The sequence below is a fragment of the Neocloeon triangulifer genome, unplaced genomic scaffold (genome assembly GCF_031216515.1).
Source record: "Neocloeon triangulifer isolate White Clay Creek 2 clone unplaced genomic scaffold, ASM3121651v1 ptg000014l, whole genome shotgun sequence".
NCBI lineage: Eukaryota > Metazoa > Arthropoda > Insecta > Ephemeroptera > Baetidae > Neocloeon > Neocloeon triangulifer.
This window is the reverse complement of record NW_026775556.1, coordinates 26437053-26458599: the sequence shown is the minus strand read 5'-3', so window position 1 is coordinate 26458599 and position 21547 is coordinate 26437053. Positions and strand designations below refer to the sequence as shown.

General features: G+C 34.2%; 1 protein-coding gene across 4 annotated transcripts in view; it reads left to right on the top strand.

Annotated features, from left to right (window-relative positions):
* Positions 1-20673, top strand: part of LOC132200423 (homeobox protein SIX6-like) — a 33121-nt gene extending 12448 nt beyond the window's left edge. For all 4 annotated transcript variants that reach the window (XM_059625874.1, XM_059625873.1, XM_059625872.1 and 1 more), the window contains one exon: positions 19227-20673. In XM_059625874.1, coding sequence (XP_059481857.1) covers positions 19227-19557 — 331 coding nt within the window. In that variant the 3' untranslated portion in view covers positions 19558-20673. The remainder of the gene's footprint in view (positions 1-19226) is intronic.
* Positions 20674-21547: the final 874 nt, after the last annotated feature.

Here is a 21547-nt window from a genome sequence, read left to right as displayed (position 1 = left end):
AAACATGAACAGGGGCCACTTTATATACTTATTTGTTTACAAAGTAATCTTATCATTTATTTACAGTTCTAGAAGTTGTTTTTTTTAATTAAAAGTTATTTTTTTCGAAAAACTTAAAAAAATTGACATATTATATTAATTAGTTAAATACACATTAAATAAGAAATAAAAAACAATATAATATACTGTAAATTATATAATAATTGTTTTAATTTGTTATAATATTAATGTTGTGCACGAAATTACAATAAACTCATGATGATGATGATGACGATTTCTTTATACTCTATTGTTCTTAAATTTTAAAAGTCATGAATCAACCCTCAGTCGTATTAAATTCGAAAAAAGAAATGATATTTTATAGTTAAAAAACCATTGGCGCACACCAACAAAAGACTACAAAGAGAAGAGTCAAAATAAAACACATTCATAACTTTTCACTTTCTCAGCTTCACGTAATTAAACTCAATTTTTAATGAGAATATTTTACAGTTTGACCTATTAACAAAAATAAATTTTTCTAATTTTTTTTTTATAGTTTCAATATGCAACTAAAATACAACCTCTATATCGCATTCTCTCTCCAAATAATATAATCCCATTCAGATATTTTTAATTGTCCAGCGCGTGCACGTCACGAAAATTTCTCCACTTATATTATTCACGTCTTGACCCGCAAGTCAACACGTTTTAACACGTCTCACTGCTTAATTCATCTCTCTGGGAGATAATATAATATTATTTGTAATTATCATTTCGTTAACTGTACATATTATGAAGCGAGCTAGACGAGAGATGGTCGTCGAATTAAACAGTCCAACTGCTGCGGCCGACGCGCAGGATGTACAAAGTATGACTAATTACTTGCACCTCTCTCGCGCTTCCCACAGCCTTTTCATATTGGTACGAGACGAGTTAATTAAACCCGCGGTCGATCCCATCACTCATATCACATCATTGTATTGTATATATGCGTGTGTGTGTCGAGCTAACGCGCCTCTTTACACGCCTTTATCTATTATTGCGCGCGACCTTTGTTGTCTCCGCGCGCAACTCCCCGGCAGGCCGGCAACCTGGTGTTGCATTCTCGAGGAGAATGAAAAAAAAACAATTTGAAGAAGATGCTGTGCCTGCGGTTGTGCATGTGGCGAAACACTTGAATACTTTTGAAAAGATCTCCCTCGACGAAATGGGATGCCATTCAGAAAATTCTCTCAAAGGGTCGAAATTTGATATTTTCACGATTAGGTATCATTTTAAATAACTGGAGAAAGACGCGGCAATAACAACCGCACACATATCCGGTGAGAAGATGGATTTTTTTCATTTGTTTTTTATATACAAATGAAAAATGTGGGGAAAAAACAACATTGTTCATATCCGCTCTTGTTTATAGGTCGCCATAGAATCATGAATTTTTTTTCAAATTTTGGAAAGAAATTCTTCGATTTTTTAAATTGAAATAAAGCGCATTTTTGTGTGGTAAAAATAAAAAATCTTATTAGCCACCATACAGATTTGTTTTTTGAATATTTCATCATTAAGTAAAACAATTTTCTTCACAAGAAATCAACCCATTATTCAAAAATGTATATATTAAATGAATTATTAAAAAAATTCATATTTATTTATTCCATATCACTTGAATTTGAATCGAAAAAAACTAATTTACTCGATCTTCATGTGAAATGGGCGATTTCAAGCGGAAATTTTAATTCAAAATTTGTTGTGGACATGAAATTAGTGAATTTTGATGCTATCACAAAATTTTGTCTAATCTTAAATGTGGTTTTAATTGTAGTATTTTCTATTTCGTCGGCTACGCGGCCATATGGCCACTATCCCCTCCACTTCATCCCATTTAGTTCCATGCAATAGACGGTAGGGGCGCCACCCCAGAATGGCCATTTGTCCGCGTAGCCGAAGATTTGTACAAAATAGCAAACTATTGATTTTTTCCATCGCTAAGTATATTTTGAACTTTTGCATACAAACTACAAAGATTCTGAGAGTTTCTTGCTTTTTATTTATTTATTATAATTTTTTTCTTTATAAAATTGCGGCCGTCCAAAAGGTGAAATTGCATTTGGAAAGATATGAAAATATCGAGCGTGCGAGGGAGGAAATCTTTTTACCGTCGTCAGCCGAGCAGGGAAAATTGTGCGCCCGCTCCTTACTTCGTTTTCGTATCCGGCAAATAATGTCCCCGGCATATATGCGAGCGTCTCTTCTCGTCCCGTCGTTGTCGTCGCCAATTGAATTTGTCGCAAAACGCGATTAGACTCACGAGAGCGTGTACGCGTGCACAAAAAAGTCCTTAACCGCGTTAAGCACGGGATTTGCTTTCTCTCTTTGAAATAATAAGGGAGAAAAATAACTGGCTCGTGACGTCATTAAATTAATTATGTAAACAGATATGCAGAGCTGGGGAGCATCAAGTAGGAAAAGACGGAGAGCGAAAAAAAGGCCAACTGATGTTTGCCGATTCTATTTGCATTCCGACTTTTTCCTTTTCCATTTGACGGCACCAGAAGTCGACAGGGAGGAGAAAATATTTTGAATGCCATCTGGTTATCGGCGCCGAGTGAATACAAAAGGAAGGGAAACGAATTTTTATTTAGAGGAGGAAAAGTAGCCGCGGGCGGGCCGAGATGGTTTTTCTGATTGCCAGACCAGCTAGGCATGTGCCTCGCATTCATCAACGACCCTATCCAAGTCGATCGACCCATGATTGGTGGCCTTTTAACGAGCTCCTTTTTTTTCATATAAAAGGAATTCTTAAAAAATACCTGAGTTAAATAAATATATCAAAAAGTTATAAAATAACAAATTTAAAGACCCACTTCAGTTAATAATTTTATCATAATTCAGGAGACAAATAAATTTCAAGATTGAATTTGAAATCACTATTGAAATATTTGCACACTTTTAAGGGTTGAAACAGGGGTTTATCAAAAAGGTTAAAATTTACCTTAAAAAATTAACATTTGAACTTTGATGGTAGTTCCAAGTCAATAAATTCAATCAACCAAATAAGTAAAATACTATTTCTTTACAATTGATATTTAAATTCCTTGCAAAGCTCAAAAATGCGGCGAAATTTGAGCATTTCATGAACCCTTTTGTTTGTGATTCGCACACAACTTCGAGTCATCTTATTTCCTCAAAGCTTTTCTTCGTAGAATAAGCCTTGCATTTGCCTCTTTAAAAACAATTTTCAATTTTCCCAAATTTTTTAGATTACAATTTAATTGAATATCTGTCATGAACCTGCATCAACAACAACAACATTATCAAAATCTTTAGGAGTGCAAAGTTTTAAATCTTCAAATATTATAAAATAAAATAACATAAAAAATAACAAATAAAAATGAATAAATTGAAAAAAAAATAAAAAAAAATAATAATAAAAATATAAAAAAAAAAAAAATTTAATTATGATTTTTTTTTCTTCAAAACTCTAAAGCTTCCTTCAAATTTTAGCAATTCTAGCAGTTTGGAGACAAAAAATTGTTTGTTTATTTTTAAGTGGAATGAATTTCCAGCGTCGATCGTCTCGGAAAGCAATTTACACTCGGCGGTCCCTCGAGTGCTGCCGAGCGCAGGGGTCAGCTCGGCAGTCAGAGTGGTGCTTGCTTTTGCTTTTCAATGAATAAACCGTCTCGGTCGCTTATTCTGTCTGTCACTCTCCATTCGATTCATTTTCAATTTGCCGTCTGATGCGGGGGTGCGCCGATCTATATATGAATATGCACGCGCGGAAAATGCCTTTTGACGGGAAAATCACATCAGCCATTTGAATTGGAAAATCAAAAACGAAGCCGAGACTTATGAAATCTGACCGGAGAATCGAAATTGGGGATGAAAGGCCTTTCAAGTCCAATAAAAATCGGCTCTGATAGAAGATTTTTCTAAAAAATCTTTTTCTGAATGAAAACTGACAAATTTATAATCCGTTTATTTAATTTTTTTTTTTTAGCAAAGTAACAAAAATTTAATTAACCAACATGCAAAGGAAAAAGTTTCATGAACCATAAAATAAACACTTCTTCAAAACAATTTTATTCAAATTCCTTTTTTGATAATAATTAAAAATCAATATTTTGAAGCTTTTGTTAAATAACTTAAATATCAAAAATAAGATTCTTCAAATATAAGAACGGTAATTTTTTTTTCAAACATTGAACATTTAAATAAAATGTTTATATGGTTTTAATTTTAATTAATTACTATCCAGCGTATTGTTATATTCTCTTTTTGCGAAGCAATTCCAAAATATTCCTCTTCTTGTTTATTCTGCCTCTCTTTTTTATTTTCTTTTCAATTTGCACGCCGACTCGACTAACGCGAAGTCCCAAGAGACCGGAAGACTTGATGTTTTTCTCTCTCTTGTCCATCACTCTTCTTTCTGTCCAGAGGTGATGAGTTCCCCATGTGGATCCTTTCCGAATTTAATCTTCTCTTATTCTCATCGTTCCAATGTTGGTGTTGAGGTTCGCAGAATTTCTGTCTGCTCGTCGGTGTGTTTTAAATTTAATCACGCTCTCGCCGGCTTTGGGAGAAGCGCAGCGCAAAGCCCTTTGCTTTTCAAAGTCGTAATCGCACAAACATGACGAGCTTACCGCGCGCCTTTTGCGCAGAGACTTTGTTATACACGGAACTGTGTGCAACAGAGAATAATTTATGAACCGAGCCGGCGGGAAAATTAGTTTTTGAGCCGAGCAGAAAAGCAAATCCCAACCAATGAGAGTAATTTATTCACAGGCTTGAATTATTTGTCTTCCAGCAAAAAATGGTGAAAAAATATTTTTGCGAAAAATATGTTGAAATAAAATTACATTGTAATTTTTTATGTGCTAATGTATTAAGAAACACATGAAAATTAAAATCTAATCTTTTGGATTTGGAAAAATTTTATATAATCTGAAAAAAAAATAATTCTAAAACTATTTTTTAAAAACATTTTTAAGTATTTATTTATATTTCATTATCCATTCGATACCAGACAACAACACAATATTAATGCAACAAAAATTCACAATTATGCGATTATTAAAAAAAGACCCCAAACAAAAGCAGTTTTTAATAAGACCGGCTCAGACTTGAGTCTTTGGTAAGGCGCAGCAGACAACTATGTGACAAAAGAGGAGTGAAAGATCGAATTGATGCTTATGAGAATGTTGTGTTAATTTAATTTTTTTTGTCTTGTTTAATTATTTTTTTATAATTTGCAATATTCTGCCCATAATTCAATATTTAATATATTCCGTTATTACTAATTATTCAAACAGTATTTATCATAAAGAATTATTCAATAAGCCTATGGCCCTATGGGTTCTTCATTTGTTAGGTAGATTTGTCCAACTGTATTGTAATCTGGACTTACTGTGCAAAGTCTTTATTTATATAAAATCTTACAAAACTTATTCTTTTTTATTTAGTTTGATATGCATACATTACTGATCATACATGAAATAATTTTAAACCAAAAATTATATTAAAAAAAAATAATATTATTATTACTAAGAAAATTAATATTGTTATACTTATTAAAAAAGAAATAAAAATAATATTGCATTTTTATATTATTAATAAACTATTGTGTTATATATTTTAATTGTTTAATTAGTCAAAAGTCTTTGTTCCGTTTACGCACATATTTAAGACAGGAGCACAAAGAACTTAAATTTTAGGTCAAAAGATTAAACGCAATTTTTAAATAGAGCGGCTCAGATTGAGTGTCGGCATTGGTCTCTCTATTATTTTAGCTGCTTCTCCCTAGATAAATTGTAGCCGAACACACACATCAGCAGACACACATGCAAAAGAGGAGCGAATTTTCCGGGCGAAAAGAGCGCGCTAGAGAATAATATAGAAGGATCGACTTGCAGGGGCCACTTTTGAAACCGGAGCCTCTCTCGGCTGCTTCGTAGCTGCCGCTGCTGCCGGCGACAAAACGAGAACAGCGAATTACATGACCATTTAACTGGCGCGAAATTACAAGGCACGGCGCGCGCGTAATAGAAATAATTACATCTCTCGCGCCCCAAATCACTAAGCCCCGGCCGGCGTGCGCTCTTTTGCTCTAGTAACGAGCGAGGGAGGCGAACCACCCACCACCCCGGCAAGCGCTTTCACCCCTTGGCTGCCTCTCAAAGGGTGTTGACGACGACGACGACGAGACTGCTGGGGTGCGTAGAAAAGTTGCTTTCTCTCTCGTGTGATATTGGTATTGAGCATGTTGTCATCAAGATCACGTCGTTTAGCTCAAATTGATACACAAAAATTAAATTGACCCAAACTCAAACGTTTAAAAACGGTAAAATTTTACTCTGACTGTTTTCAGAATAAGAAAAAAACAATTCAAAATAAAAATTTTGATAAAAATTTGATTAATTTCTTCCATTTTTTATCCAAATTGGTTTCAATAGAAATTAAGAGATCGGGCTTTTCCTTTGTTGCAAAAATGGTTTTTATTCAAAAACAAATGGTTCAATTGTGAATAAAAACGCAGTTTTTGCAACGAAGAAAAGACCGATCTCTTCATTTCCATGATCATCTCCTTGAGTGTCAATTTCTTCAAAGGAAATTTCAATTTGTTTGAAGAAGTTGACACTCGAGGAGATGATCATGGAAATGAAGATTCGGGCTTTTCCTCGTTGCAAAAAAATTGTGTTTTTATTCAAAAAGCAAACGGCTCTACCAGTTTCGGTCACGATCTGCGACCCTATTTCATGAGCAAGAAAAATACAAAAAATCAGCAAAATCTTAAAAAGTTTTAAGATTTTTATTTTTATGTTAAAATGTGTTTTTTTTTTTAAATTTTGCTGATTTTTTGTATTTTTCTTGCTCATGAAATAGGGTCGCAGACCGTGACCGAAACTGGTAGAGCCGTTTGTTTTTTGAATAAAAACAATATTTTTGCAACGAGGAAAAGCCCGAATCTTCATTTCCAGGAAATTTCAATATTTTTGTTTTAAAATTATAAAAAAAATTCATAATACGAAAACCATCCAATATTTAAAATGCACTAAAACTATAAACTTGCACATTTAAATACTCTGGATATTTTTTCCACTTGTTATAGAAATATTTATTTCTTATTTCCCTTTTTTTTTGGAGAACACGCATTAGATACGTTTTGGGACTAATTTAAATTGGTCACAAACATTCGAATGCTTTGTTTGGCAACAACACAGGGCCTCTGTTGTGACAAAGACCGAGCGATTTGCATGCTGCATTTATGAAAATCCTATTAGGCCGAGCGTTTTCAGCGCCGAGACTCAATAATAATACAATGAATGGAAACAATCGGCAGCAGCAGTCCGCGATTGTCGGTAATGAAATCTGTAATCGCATTTGGCACCGAGGCAGTTATATTTGCGGACGCGTTATTACATTTGCCGGTGAAAAGGGGTGCCAGGCAAACAGCTCGTAGAGAGGGTTGCTCGATACACTGTACGAGGCGCTTCATTATTTATCTGGCCGAGGGGTGCGACGTACGAGCTTTGATGCTGCCAGAGTGCAAATCCCTTCTCCAAATACAGATTGACGTGTGACAAAACTCTCGGTCGCCGTAAAGAGCAAATAATTGCGCCGATTGCTGCAGCGACCGTGAGGATTATTTCGTTGAAAACTGCATCTGCGCGTCCTGCAACTCTTTTCACGCCACTTGAGACGCGCGCATCCTTTAATATAATCGCTTGTTTTCACACATGCAAGCGACTGGTACGGATTTGTGTTATTCCTAACGGGGCAATTTGGACACTTCAGAAATTCTGTACTTTTCTCTGGGTAAAAAAAAAATTCTAAAATAAAATCTAAAACCGAACATTTTTTTTGCAATCGTCACTTTTACAGCATATAATAGGTTATTATGTATCGATTACTTTAACCAGCGATCATTAATTGACTTATTTTTCAATTTTGTTAAATAAATCTTGAGTTTTGTTTCATATTTCATTTCAAATAATCTTTCTCATCAGTTCAGTACACCTTTGAAAATAAAATATAAAAATAAATTGAGACCTCTCATATTTAAGTATAATTTTTAATATCATTAATCGTTACTGACAGCACCAAAATATTGAAAACTTATTTTGTAATCTGTAAAATTACCAAAGGATCAGTAAAATATATTGCAAATAAAATTAGAAAACATAGTTTCAAAGAAAATTTGATTGGAACTAGGATCAAGAGCGATTTTGACTAACATGTGAACGAATATAATTTAAATTTAAAAAGAAAAATTTATTAAATCAAGTTTATATGTATAAATTTATAAAAAAATGTTAAAAATTGATTTTTAAAAATAAAAATATACAATAAATTTTATTAAACTCGTTATTTTTGTCATACATTTTTAAACTTAATCTTGCATTAAAATTTTAAAGTACATTTCACAAAAAAACCATTATGCATATAATTTTAAATTGCAATTTTTAATCTGTTTTTCTTCATTTATCTTAACTGTCCATATGATCCATTTAATTCACACGATCTTAAAAAAAAGCAAATTATTTGCTCATTCAAACAATTTGCCTTTTTGTCAATTCAGCTGCTGCTTTCTCTTCTGCGTAAATCGGTGCGAAATTACAAAAGCAAAACACGCAGCAGGTGAGTGCGAAAGTCATTCGGCGCGACGGGTGGCGCGCACTTGAAAATAAAAAAAAAAAACAAACGCTTTTGAAATAAAAAATGCAAATAAGCTGAAATGAGTCGCGGCTCTTTTGAGCTCTTTGGACTACCGATTTTCGCGGCATCAAAGCGTTGAAAGTAAGAAGCCTTCCTTGCTTACGTATTATGTGTGCAACGCGCGAGAGTCAATTTGTCAAAGTTTGATTAAGTTCTGTTCTCAAAGGCGAGCAGTCTGGTGTGCGTAATGCACTTGGCCGAGGGCGCGCGAGAAAGCACATTCTATAATATTGTGTGTATAGAAGGCATATGGGGAGCTCAGGCTCTTTTATCTGCGCCAATTGACGCGTCAAAACGCTGTCACTTCAAAAACGCTTCTCCGACACGCCAAATAAAAATCACACTCTTGACGCCACCGACTGAGTCTCCCAAAATCACTCTTCTTAGCTGTTTAATTTTCTTGCAATAACAACATTGAAAATGTTGGGTGAGAAGATTTTTTTTTTTTTTTTTTTAAAAGTGGACGTATTTATCTTTTATTGGACCCAAAACTTAAAAATTAGATCACTGATCTGATTAGCGAACAATTTTGGGACTATTTATAGACCATTTTTAATTTCACTCTTTGAAAAGTAGCATAAATTTCATAATATGACCCTGAAAGCAAAGCAATTTCAATTCAAAAATGTTTTTTAATCAAAAAGTGTATTTAATCCTTATTGAAAATCAGGTACCGTCATAAATTTTTTGGACCTGAGTCTTTTTCAAGTAAAAAATAAAATCTTGTCAAACAATAAACCACTCGTCACAAATCCCATTGAGGAAAAGCCAATTTTAAATTAAAATATCTTTAAAAATAATAAAAGCCTTAAATTTCATATTTTAATTTAAAGGATTAAAAAAATTCCAGGAAATAATTTAATTTAAATACATATATTTATAGTGAACTAAATTTTTGAAGCAGCAAATTAATTTTATCAATTTAGAAACATATTTATTTCAAAAATTTAATAACTTAATACTTCTGATGCAATCAATAAAGACACTTTGCAACTAAAAAATGCTTATTTTTGTTGTAATTAGCTTTTTTGAGTAAAAAATGACTTTTATTATTTACAATTTTATATTATTTTCTTTCAAATAATCTTATTTTAATTTCAATATTTTACACACATGCAAATTTTGTATTATTATTTCTATAACATATCTTTTTATCGATTGTAATGCAAAAGACGTTCAATCGAGTGGAAAAAACAACAAAGCGAAAGTCTTTGGTAATTCTCCACCCCTGCTGGGAGGGTCGATCTGGTTGTGTTCCCTATTCCGTCCGTCCTTTCAGTTGTTTTTTGGCGATTAGCAGGCGCGATAAACCGCCCGCCGATTATTTCTATTTACTCTCCCGTGCGCGCTGAATTAAAATGATATCAAAATAATATCAACCGGCGTGTCCCACATGGATTATTAAGCACGACAGAGAGACCGTTCGTGTTTACAATCTGGACGTTCTAAATGTGTCGTGCCGCGTACGTATACAGGAGGGGTCACATTAAGCGGGCACAATGAGTTTACGAGGGCTGTTGTGTTCGGCTCTCTCTCTCTCTCTGTTATCACCCCGGGGCCAAGTGACACAAAAGCAAACGAGCGAAGGGGCTTTCCTGCTCGGCATGCAATTCAATATCGCAGTCATCCGGTAATACAAATTGTACACGCGGTAAATAATAATTTTCACCTCGAGTTGCAGCTTTTTGAAACTCGACCGACTCAATTATTTCAATCTGGGACACACCGGAAGGCAAACAGAAAAAATAATAAATTCATAATTTAAAAAAAAAAAAATCACTTTCAAAGTTAGACTACCTGCGTGACAGACAAGCACCTGGAGGTTGCATATCTTTCTACTTTTGGAAAAGATTCAACAAATTTTTTTTTTAATGAATGACAAATTTTCTGCAGTCACTTTTGAACACCAAATCACTGACGAAAGATCACCGCACACTTCTCCTTCTTCTTCTTCTTCTCATTAACACTTTTGTCGGCGAATCTCCACTGCTTTTGCAAATTGTGTTTGTCGGCGCGCGCGAGCTGGTCTAACTTAATAATTTCATCATCGCACCTCTGGCGACTTGTGCTAGGAATACAAATAGACGAGCAGGAGCAGCAGGGCGGCCAAGGGCGGCCTCGGCAGCGGGGCGGATCGCGCACCCAAAGAGACGCGCCTTCCCATTCGGGGCGGCAACGCACGCGCAAATTCGCGAGTTGCTCCCTCGATTGCGACGGAAAAGTCAATATTGGCACGGCGAATAATTGGGAGCGGCGGAAAAGGAAGAAAAAAGAAAGAAATGAAAGGTTTCGAGCGCCGCGTTTTCAGCTTCTTTTCAAACACAGCAGCCTCTTTCCAAAGATGCAGAAGGGAGAGAAGCTTGATTGATTTTTCCGCTGCTGGGACTCAAGCTTCGAAATGCTCTGGAAAGTTTTCATATTCTTTAATTTATTCTGCAAATATTTGATTGCAAGAACATAAAATCATAGGAGAAACAAAGAAATTGTAAAATAAACACATTGTTAAAAAAAACTAATTCTGCAATTTTCTTTGATTTTATTCTTTAAAAGAAATTATCAATCAGTCTTTCGTAATTTGACAGAGAAATGATATCAATCGGTGATCTCAATGGCATTTTTATGGCCCTTTGGTTTTAGTTTCATAGAAATAAAAAAAATGATCAAAAGCTAGATTTATTCTTGCAACAATATTAATGATTCTGATAAAAGATCCGCAGAATTTGTTGATTTCGGTCGCCCTGAATGTTTTTCTGTATCAGATTGGATGATCGCAAATTTTGATGAATAAACTTTATTTTTAGATAAATTTTTTCAAAAAATTTGTAGTTTCCGCGATTTCAATTATTAAAATTTTAATTTATGATCTCATTTTCCATCTGTCATTTCCCCAACTCTCATTTATTACCGAGGCTTTTACATTCGAATTTCAATTTTGAAAGACAAAGATGAAAAGGACTTTCTGCGATGTTATATTTGATGTTTGTGTGTTTGCGGGCGTCATTAATGCAGCGTAATGATAATGAAGTGCACGCCTTATTACTCTTTACCCAATTACGCGCCCTCCGAGCACACAGTTGCGAAATTGCTGAACAACTCGCTCTTGATGCTGATGTGGTGCAGGGGATGCGTAACAAAATCAATTCCGCACGGCGGCGCGCTTTGACTCGCTCTCTCGTCCTTTTCTATACGCGAAGCAAAAGGCGCCCACGGCCATGCCCAAGCGAAAAATTAAGTAGCGAGTTTGCAGAAGAGGAGAGAGAGAGAGTTGCTTTTGCCGCACACAAAGAGCATAAAACATTAATGCGGTTGGCGAACGACGCGAGCGTGAAATTAGAAAATAAAAATTGCAACAACCTGAAAAGAGAAAAAATATTTTCCATAGGTTTATAATGTTAAATTCCAATTAAATGAAATTTCTTTAAAAAATTCATTAGTTTTTTTGAAAAGGGTCTTCTGCTGTTGTTTTCTATATAGCAACTGATTTTTATGGTCTATTATAAATTGTGCATAAATTTTCATTCCTCTATGAAATAAGGAAACTATAATCTAAAATTTAAATGAATTTTAAGTAATTAGGTCTGCTTCAAACTTCATTAATTTTCTTTTTGAAAAAATTCACGTTTTTTTTTAAAAATTCAGCAAAATTTCGTTAAAAATTTCTACTCGGCCTAAAAATTTGAGTAAATCCCTTAACTGATGGTGAAGTATTTTTATTTTAAACCAAGGGTTGGTTATTTAGCAAAAACTGTCATCGCTCTTTATTCGGGTCATATAAATTTCTCGCGTTAATTTTTCCACAATCGACCAAAATTACCAAATTACGCCGTTATAATGAAAATTGGTCGAGTTCCCTTGTGAAAATATCATTTGAGGTTGGAAATAAGTGCCTTGTGCAAATTGCTATGCCTGGCTTTCTGGCCACCATTTTGGCCGACACGTCTGTCTAGTGAAATAAGTATGGTTTGTGTAACAAGGAGTCCATTAAGCCCTGGAGCCGCGCGAGAGTGTTTAAACTGGATGACAAGTTTGCCTGCGCGCACGTTAAAAGTAAACACTTGTCAAAACGTCTCTCTCGACGAGAGCAAGCTGCCATCCCTGGCGCCTATTAAGTGCACAAGTTAAACAAATAAAAGACAATTCCGTATGTACACCCTCCTGCGTATATTGAGATAATAATTCATCCCCGGCGCTACGCGAGACACCAGAGAACAAATTTCCTGTGGGCCCCAAAAGTGCCTAGAGAAGGAGCAGCTGAGAAAAGTAGTGGTTTTGTGCGGTTTGATTTGTCTTTTTTGCCGGAGGGGCATAAAAAAATTGTAGTGAGAGAAGAGACGCCGGGATTTTCCTAATTTTCAATTCTCTCTCTTGTGTTTGGAAAGGCCCTTCAGGTGTGCTGCTGTGCGTTGGCAAATGTTTGCCTCCAAACGTCTCAAGCACCTCCGCACAAAACAATCTCTAACTATTATAAAGTATAAGTAAACCTATACGAAAGTTAAATTGTGCATTTGACGAAAACACACATTCAAGTCATCTAACGAGAAAGAGATTTAACAAAACAAAAAATTAATAAAGATTTTATACTGAAGAGTGCAGTTAGTCATTTATAAATTTCAAGATTTGGGCTACGTTTTTGACAAATGTGAACTGCACAGGTCGTCTTAAATTTTAATTCAACCAACAAGAAAGAGGTAAAGCGATTTTATGGCGCTTCGTCTTATTTTCCAAATTTTTGTTGATTTATCAAATTGAAAACTTAGCATTCTTATTATTAATTTGTATCTTAAATTTTTCATTTTGAAGATACGTATATAGCTAAATAACATGCTTGTATCTTTGTAATTTTAATAATACTTCCAAACCGCATGAAGTTTTCGGGACTAAAATCGGGGCATGTACCTAAAACTCTATAAATTAATAATGGATTTCATATTGCTATTATAAAACTTAATTTTTAATATTTGTATGTATTATTTCATAACAAAGATGTTTTAATGTTTTTTTAAACAAATTTTATCACATTTATCAGACGAAAAGTTGCAGGGACACAGATATTTACTAAAAATTAAGGCCTGGCATACAAAATAAAGCAAACTTTCCAGATATAGAGATTCTTTAGAAGAAAATCTTATAAATAATTTAGCTCTAAAAAATAAAATAATTAAAATTATTTTTTTATAATAAAAATTTAATATTTCGTTTAAATATTTTTCTAGAAAATGAAGTCAAATATTTTAAATTAATTTTTTTAACTTTTTTTACATTTAGTTAGGGTATATATCTTTTTCAGCTAGAAAATTTGCTTGTATATTGCAAACGAGTTTAGTTGGTCGTGAGAAAGCAATGTGGCCCCCTTTTACACACCAATTAAATTATCATCCTCCGCTCTGTGCTTTATCCCTTTGTGCGCTCGTCTTTTTTTCTGGTCGTCTCTCTTTCTCTCTCGCGGATGAGTCAATCTTCGAGCTGCAATCGGTGGCGTTTCCAAAGGGATTGGCTTGCAAATTATCCGGCTGCGCGTATACATAGATGATTATTATTATTATATAAACTCACTATCACGCGCAGCACATGTTGAGCAGTTTACTTCTGTACCGGCCGAGTATCGTTTTACGGCGCGGTGTCGAGTTTCGTGCCAGTTGCGTTTGATCCTGTGTGAGAGATGCGAGGAAGGTCTTTTGCTCTCTCTCTCGCTATATTTGCTGAGAACGACGATGCTCTCGTTCGCCGCGACTAATTGCTGCATCTGGCCTTCAATTAGAACTGCCCAACCTGCACCCTAATCCGAGTAAAAGCCATTCTCTTTCCGGCAAAGAATGAGCAACAGCAAAAAAAAAAATCAACCGCAAAAGCAACACTCGATGCACTCAAAGTCCGAATCTGTAAAGTTCACTTCCGCTCGGATTTTCACGTCAATCAAAACCTGCACCCCAAGAGGATAATCCGCGAAGAGTAAACAGATTTTTACATCAAGTCCATTTAAGACGGCTTTTTTTTTAATAGAATTTATCAAATTTCCTGATTATGCAAATTTATAGAGCAAATTAGGAAATAATTATTATAGACGAAATTTAATTTTTACATTGATTGAAACATAAATTTTCATGGTGTTTTGAGTTGAATTTGTTAAATAATTTTATATTATTAGAAACAATTATTCATTTTTCATACTTTTATTGAAATTTTCTTCTCTCAGCTATAATTTTTTTTTTCATTTCAAAGAAAGATCAGTGCTCAGAACAAAAACTTCAACCAAGGCTCGCTGCGGCCAATGGGATCTTTTTGATCTCGGAAGCTTTAGCAGTGGTGGTGCCGTTTTGTTTTCAACAATTGAATATAAACAATGGGATGAGATGAAACAATTTGGACAAGTAAGCAACAATAATTTCTTTTGTAAAAACCTTCAATCTGAAGAATATTTTCTTTTTTTCTTCAGCAATAAGACCGTTTGGAAAAGTAAATGTATAGATCATTCGTTTCCCTCACCTCAATTCCCCTCACAATAATTATTTACATTAAGAAACAAAAATTTTTTTTTATAACTATTTTGATTTGACACATAACCAATATCAAAACTTTTTCAGAATTTTGGCTTTTGGCTATACATCTAGTGGGAGAGTGAATAAAGAATAAACGGTAGTTGTTCCTGTGATACAAGATAATTTTTTACAATCTTAATCTTCTTTAAATTGAAGCTGAAAGAAATATAAATTCATTTGAAAAAATGGTTTATAATTTTATTGCAGCTTAATCTCTATTCTGTTCTTTAATTTAATACAAGTGTAATCTATATTTAACAACAATAAAAATGAAATTAAATAATAATGATAAAAATTTAAAAAAAATTATAAAAAATAAAGTTAAATGAGTTAAAAATTTTTTTTAATAATAAACATATATAATAAAACTTTTATAATTACAGTATTACTATTATGCACTAAATTTTTTTCCTTTATTACATTTAAAAAGAAATGAAATCCAAATTATTAACCAATCATTTTAATTTGAAATCTAAATTAATGTTTTATTTGTGTTAAGGTCACTTAATTTTTTTTTACCCTTAATTCATCCATTCTCAATCTAAATTATTTTTTCAACAATAAAATATATAAAATTTAAAACAGGGTATTTAAAAAAAATCCACCTCAAGTGTTAGATTTCAATAAAAATGAAATTAAGATAATCATGAAGGTTTGTAAAATCAGATTCAAACTTGATATTGACAGAAACCAGTCATAAGCGATTAATTAATTAGTACTGAGACTAATCGCCTTGACGTGGAAATTTAAATTTCTGTTTTTAATTTTTTATGATATTGTTAACTGTTTGCCAACTAACCGTTTCATGAACGCAATGTATTAACGAAAAAAAATTGTTATTTATTAAAGGGTTCTAGTTTACTTTTGAAATTCCTCTGCGGTCACGAAACCAAAACCTATATTGGTACATGTATATATTTACAAAACTCAAAAGAGCTCTCGTCACTCCTTTTCATCTCTTTTGATCGAGCCATCTCATTATATTATACTTTATATTATTTTGATCTGCTTGGTTTAGTTGCGGTGTGGATGTTCGGGCGCGCAAGAACGAGCGGCAATTTAATGCTTGAATTGTTAATCGTTGCATTGATTATGATTGGCACATGTTATTGTTACAAATGAAGGAAACGTCACTCAATAGGCCCACGTGAAACACGATCTGATCCTTTCTGTCTCTCGCTCGCTCGCTCGCTCGCTCGCCAGCCCTACGAATGGACGGACCGACGGCGCTCCCATTCACCGTTTTATTTTCAATTTCTCATCGGCGCGGCCATTATTCTCTCTACACCACTTGCATTATTCATTCGTTGGCACACATACACGTACATAATACCACTCACGTGATGATCCGAGTAAAAGACCGGCCGACGCGGTGACCACTAAATAAAGCAATCGGTCGGTCACAATGGACGCGTATGCAGACTTCCTCCCATGAGCAGGGAAGTAACTGGAGATTTTTTTTCGCTCCAGCGTTCGTTTATTGCGTCTTGAATGGGAAACCGCGGAGATTTGTGCTGTGTGACCCGCGACGACAAAATAATAATATCAAATATATAAGTAATGTGCGGTCATGGGACTCCCTGCCTATGTTCAAACGGCAGCCCTGTGGTGTTCGGTTTCCTTAAAAGCAAAAGCTATAATGGAATGTCGATCGAATGTATAAGATTGAAAAAACATGTTAAACATGCATCAATTCAACATTTTTAAAATTTCAGTTAAATATTGTATTATTATTGAGCGAGGAGCGAGGAATAAATTTTAAATCCAAAAATTAAGTTCTGGATCTGAATAATTTTCCATCAAACATTTTTACCTAAAGAGCTGTTTTTAGATGAGTCGTCCCAATTTAAATGAAATTTGCTGAAAATTGGTGGGACAATTCAGTATTAAATTTATTTCTTCAAATTTTGCCAACATAAAACCTATGTAATTTAAGATGCGTTGGAAATTGTTAAGTATAAACAAAATATTTGAGCAGAGGACGGCTTTTGTTGCCTACATTTAATGGTTTTTCAATGTAAACTCTGCAAAAATATCCCTAAGGATATGCAAGTTGCATACAAATTTTCTTCAAAATTATCGTGTATCATTTAAAAAGCATATCTTGTGAGCAAATATTAAATTTAATAAATCGTCAAAATCATATTTTAATTTAATTTCAAGACACATCAAATATTCTAAATTTTAGCACTGCCTTTTATTTAAATGGATATTTTATATCAGCGAGCACATCAATCAAAATATTTTGTTTTAAAAAACATGATGAAAATGATAACAAATGAGCTTTTTTAAGATTTACTTTCTAACTCAAAATGCGTGTATTTTTTTAATTTATTTAAGGTTAAAAAAAAGAATTAGAAAATAGTACTTCTCACTTTATAAATAGTTGTCCTTGCAATATGCAAAATACACCTTTTTATACAGGATTTTTATTAAGAATTTCCTTGATACGGAACAGTGACGTGCGTGCTGCGGATAACTCTTTTCAGTCGGGCTCGACATCACAATACAGCTCAATTAGATTCATGGAAATTCCAGCTCCGAAAAGCGTACACAAATGTATTTACATCTTGACACGTCTGACTGCTACACAATAATGCAAGGCTAGCGGCGAATGAATCTCTCGCATCGATTCATATATACATTTTTTTTTCAGCATCACATTTATTCATTCTTTCTTTTTTGTGTGAACACATTTTCGAGAGCCGCGCGCGCATTCGAGCGATGTTATGAAAATAATTGCGCGCCATCGCGATGGGATCTCATTAGTAGCGCGGATTCAAAAGCTCCCGATGATATCCTTGTTAAAATAAACTCACGGGCGTATGCATGGGTTCCTTTTGTCCGAATTCAATGCGCGCACGGAAGCCTCGCTCAATGCAGGGGATCCCCCACCCTGGACCCAGCGAGAAAAGGCATCTCTCTCTCGAAATAGAGAATAAGAAAAAGATCCACGAAGCAAGATTTTCCGCGGCAGCTGCAGTCCAGCCACCACTCGCGCACTCTAACACCGTTTTAATTATCGGCCCTCGATCTGAAAAACGCGCTGCACCTTTGCTTCTGCAGCTCCTCCAAATAGAGATCTTGTCAAAATATTTCAATTAGCGCCCGTCGCTTTTAAAAGGCTTCAAATTATCTACCTAGATGGGGTTCTCATTACATGACAGCATGTAAAACTAAATATCATTTCAGAAAATTACAGCAGTAGGAAGGTGTAAAAAAAAAAGCACAAAAAACAAATACTTTAATTCAATTCTTGTAATAAATATATTGTTTTTTTTTAAACTTTTTAAAAAAATTTGTTAAAAAGTAAGCATAAAAAATTATTTCTTTTTAAATACAATAAAATATTAATTAAAATTATATTAATATTTATATTTAAAATTATTAGTTTTTTTATATTAATTGATTTTTTAATTATGATATTAAAAAAAAGAATAAAATTTTACAATTCATTTACTTCTTTTGGGGGCAAGGATTTTTAATTTAATTATGTTAATAAAGAGGTCTGACTTTTCCTCATCGATAAAATTGTTTGTATTCAAAAATGTTACAATGTGGTATTTCTTTAATTATGCTGATTTTTTGTATATTTCTTGCTCATGAGGGTCGCAGACTGTGACCGAAACTGGAAGAGCCCGTTTCTTTTTTTTTTATTTAACAATTATGGCAATGAGGAAAGCCCGATCTCTTCATTTCCATGATCGTATCCTCGAGTTTCAATTATCATCAAAAAACTTTCCACATGGTAAAATTAAACTCAAGAATAGTGAAATCCAAGAATTTCATAAATAATTGAGGAAATATTCAAACATAATATTGCTATTTTAATTTTGTTTGATATTTTATCAACTTTTTTTATACTATAAACACAAAAATATGGCAAAAAATATTATCCGCACCGTTTTCATTCTGTTTTACCAACTGAAAAAAGAAATAATGAAACCATTCGTCATGAAATTTAACTAAATTTTGTTCCCTTTTTGTGTGTTTCAGGTTGCAAAACCGTGGCGGAAGTGGTGAGGCGTCGACGTCGTCGTCGTCGGGCGGCGCCGGCTCGTCCAAGCGGGACATCGACATTCTGGCCAACAGCGACTCGAACAGCTCGGACTCGTGTCTCAGCATCGGCACCGACGAGGAGACGCACAAGTTGGTGTACCCGGTGCCGAGGAGCGGCGGCCTCCTCGGCCTGCCGCCGGTCTCGATGGCCGGCTCTAGTCTCGGCCTCTTGCCCATGTTGCCGCTCACCTCCCTGCGGCCGCCCATCATGACGGCGCCCCTCGCCGGCCTCCACCGACCCTTCACGCCGCCCCACGACCTCTCGTAAGAAAAAATGCAAAGCAAAACTCTTAATTATGAAGTCATAGAAAAATCAAGTTTCTTTTCCACAACTTGTGCTACTCTTGTGTCGGATAATGTGCAATAAATTGAGAAAAAGAGGACCTGATGAAGAGCCGAGTGAAATTTCGTGAATTTTATTATTTAGCTGCGCAACTTGTTGAGGAGAAGAATTTTAAAAAGAGTAGATTTCGCTGAAAATTTTCCAAAAATCCTATTCAAGTTTCTTTTTTAAAAGATTCAATTTAAAAATTCTAAGCACTGGTCAACTTTCCAGCACATTTTGAATATGAGAATAAATTTATTTATTTTTTTGGCCAGATGCATTTTACCAGAAAATTTTTGGTGTTGTTTTTAGTGGTATCTTGTATGATAATCGAGCATGCTGAAACTAATTTTTCTATATGTGATACCTTCGAGGAAGCATCGTGTATTTTAGTAGCAATTTAATTTATCATGTTGGTGCACAAAAAAATATTGCCGTTAGCTGCTAATTATCTTTCACAATGAAACAGCAAATTTTTTTCTCTGCTATGCTTTATTTGAAACAACTACAAATATACACATGAAATAATAAAATACAAAAGCACTCTTGTAAGTGCATCACATGACATTTGAAAATAATTGTGCGAAATTACATTTAGAAAGTGAGCAGAGGTGAAAACCTTTCCAATTCACCGGCCGGCGAACAATGAACGCGGTTATTATTATTTGCAGATTTCTTTGTGATGCTCCGTGCGGATGTGAGAAGCAGGTAATTTCCGATTGTAAAAAATAATTGAATTAATAATATACCAACTCAATAGAATTATGCAAAACGTCAGCTGATTGTAATTAAATTAAATGTCGTCAAATATACTACCCCGTGTAAATTATTATAGATTTTTTTTGTGAATGTAAATAAGACGAATATTAACTATTGTGTAAATCGCTGTTATTTCAATGCATAATCGATTATTTGATGTCCGCGAGAGAAGTTTATTAGGTTCTGCTGTCAAATATGAGGAATTTTTGGTATTACAAAAACTATTGCACAAAGGAAGAAACGTCATCTGTGAAATAAAACGCATTTACCACTATAAACATGACAATTACGAAAAACGAAAATAAAGGACTCTATGAAACGAAAATTTGTTTTGATTTCATTTGTGGCGAGCGAATAATCCAAAACACGGAGAGTGCGGTACAGGATGCAAATGCCAAACAAAGCAGATTAAACGCGCGCAAACAAAGAGGATTTGCGCTTGGATTTTGCTCCCTGCGGAGGCGAGAAAGGCGAAGGGAGCCGAAAATCCGCACTGGCTAAAAGTCGCTTGCAGATCAAGTAAGCTGAGAATCCGGCATGCTGAACAAACCTAAGCAAGCAAAATAACCTCTGCGCTGGGTGGGAGGGCCTGCAGCTTTTTGAAAGCAAAGCTGAACTTGAACCCTTGCTCTGTGCGGAAAAAATAACAAGGGAGTGGAGTAAAATAACAAAGGATTTGCCTCATTACATTATGTACGCGCTTGCACAAATCACAAAATGAAAAATAAAATGAGCAGAACTGATGTTGACAATAGGATCTTTAGTTAATAACTGCGTTTCAAATTCAGGTTAATTTTTATCTATTAACTATACAGTTTGCAATTTTCAAGTTTGATTTTTCCATAATTATCTTCTTGTTATATCAAACTCAATTAGCAAATGCATGCAAGAAATAATATTGTAAAAGTGTAATTAATCCAAAAATATTTTTATTGTTCAGATAAATCTCAATCGCAGTTTGATTATTTAATTTTGCAAAACAAGTACACATATTATAAAGTCATTTTAGAGAAATATAATTTTTTTATCAGAGTAAATAAAATCTCAACTTGCGCGCATTTTAATATGTCGCATACTTTGAATTTCCTAATTTAAAAAAAATGAAATTCTCAACATTTTTGGCAAATTTTGCATTGTACGTGCTAAATTTTAAGTTATGATCAAGATAGATAGA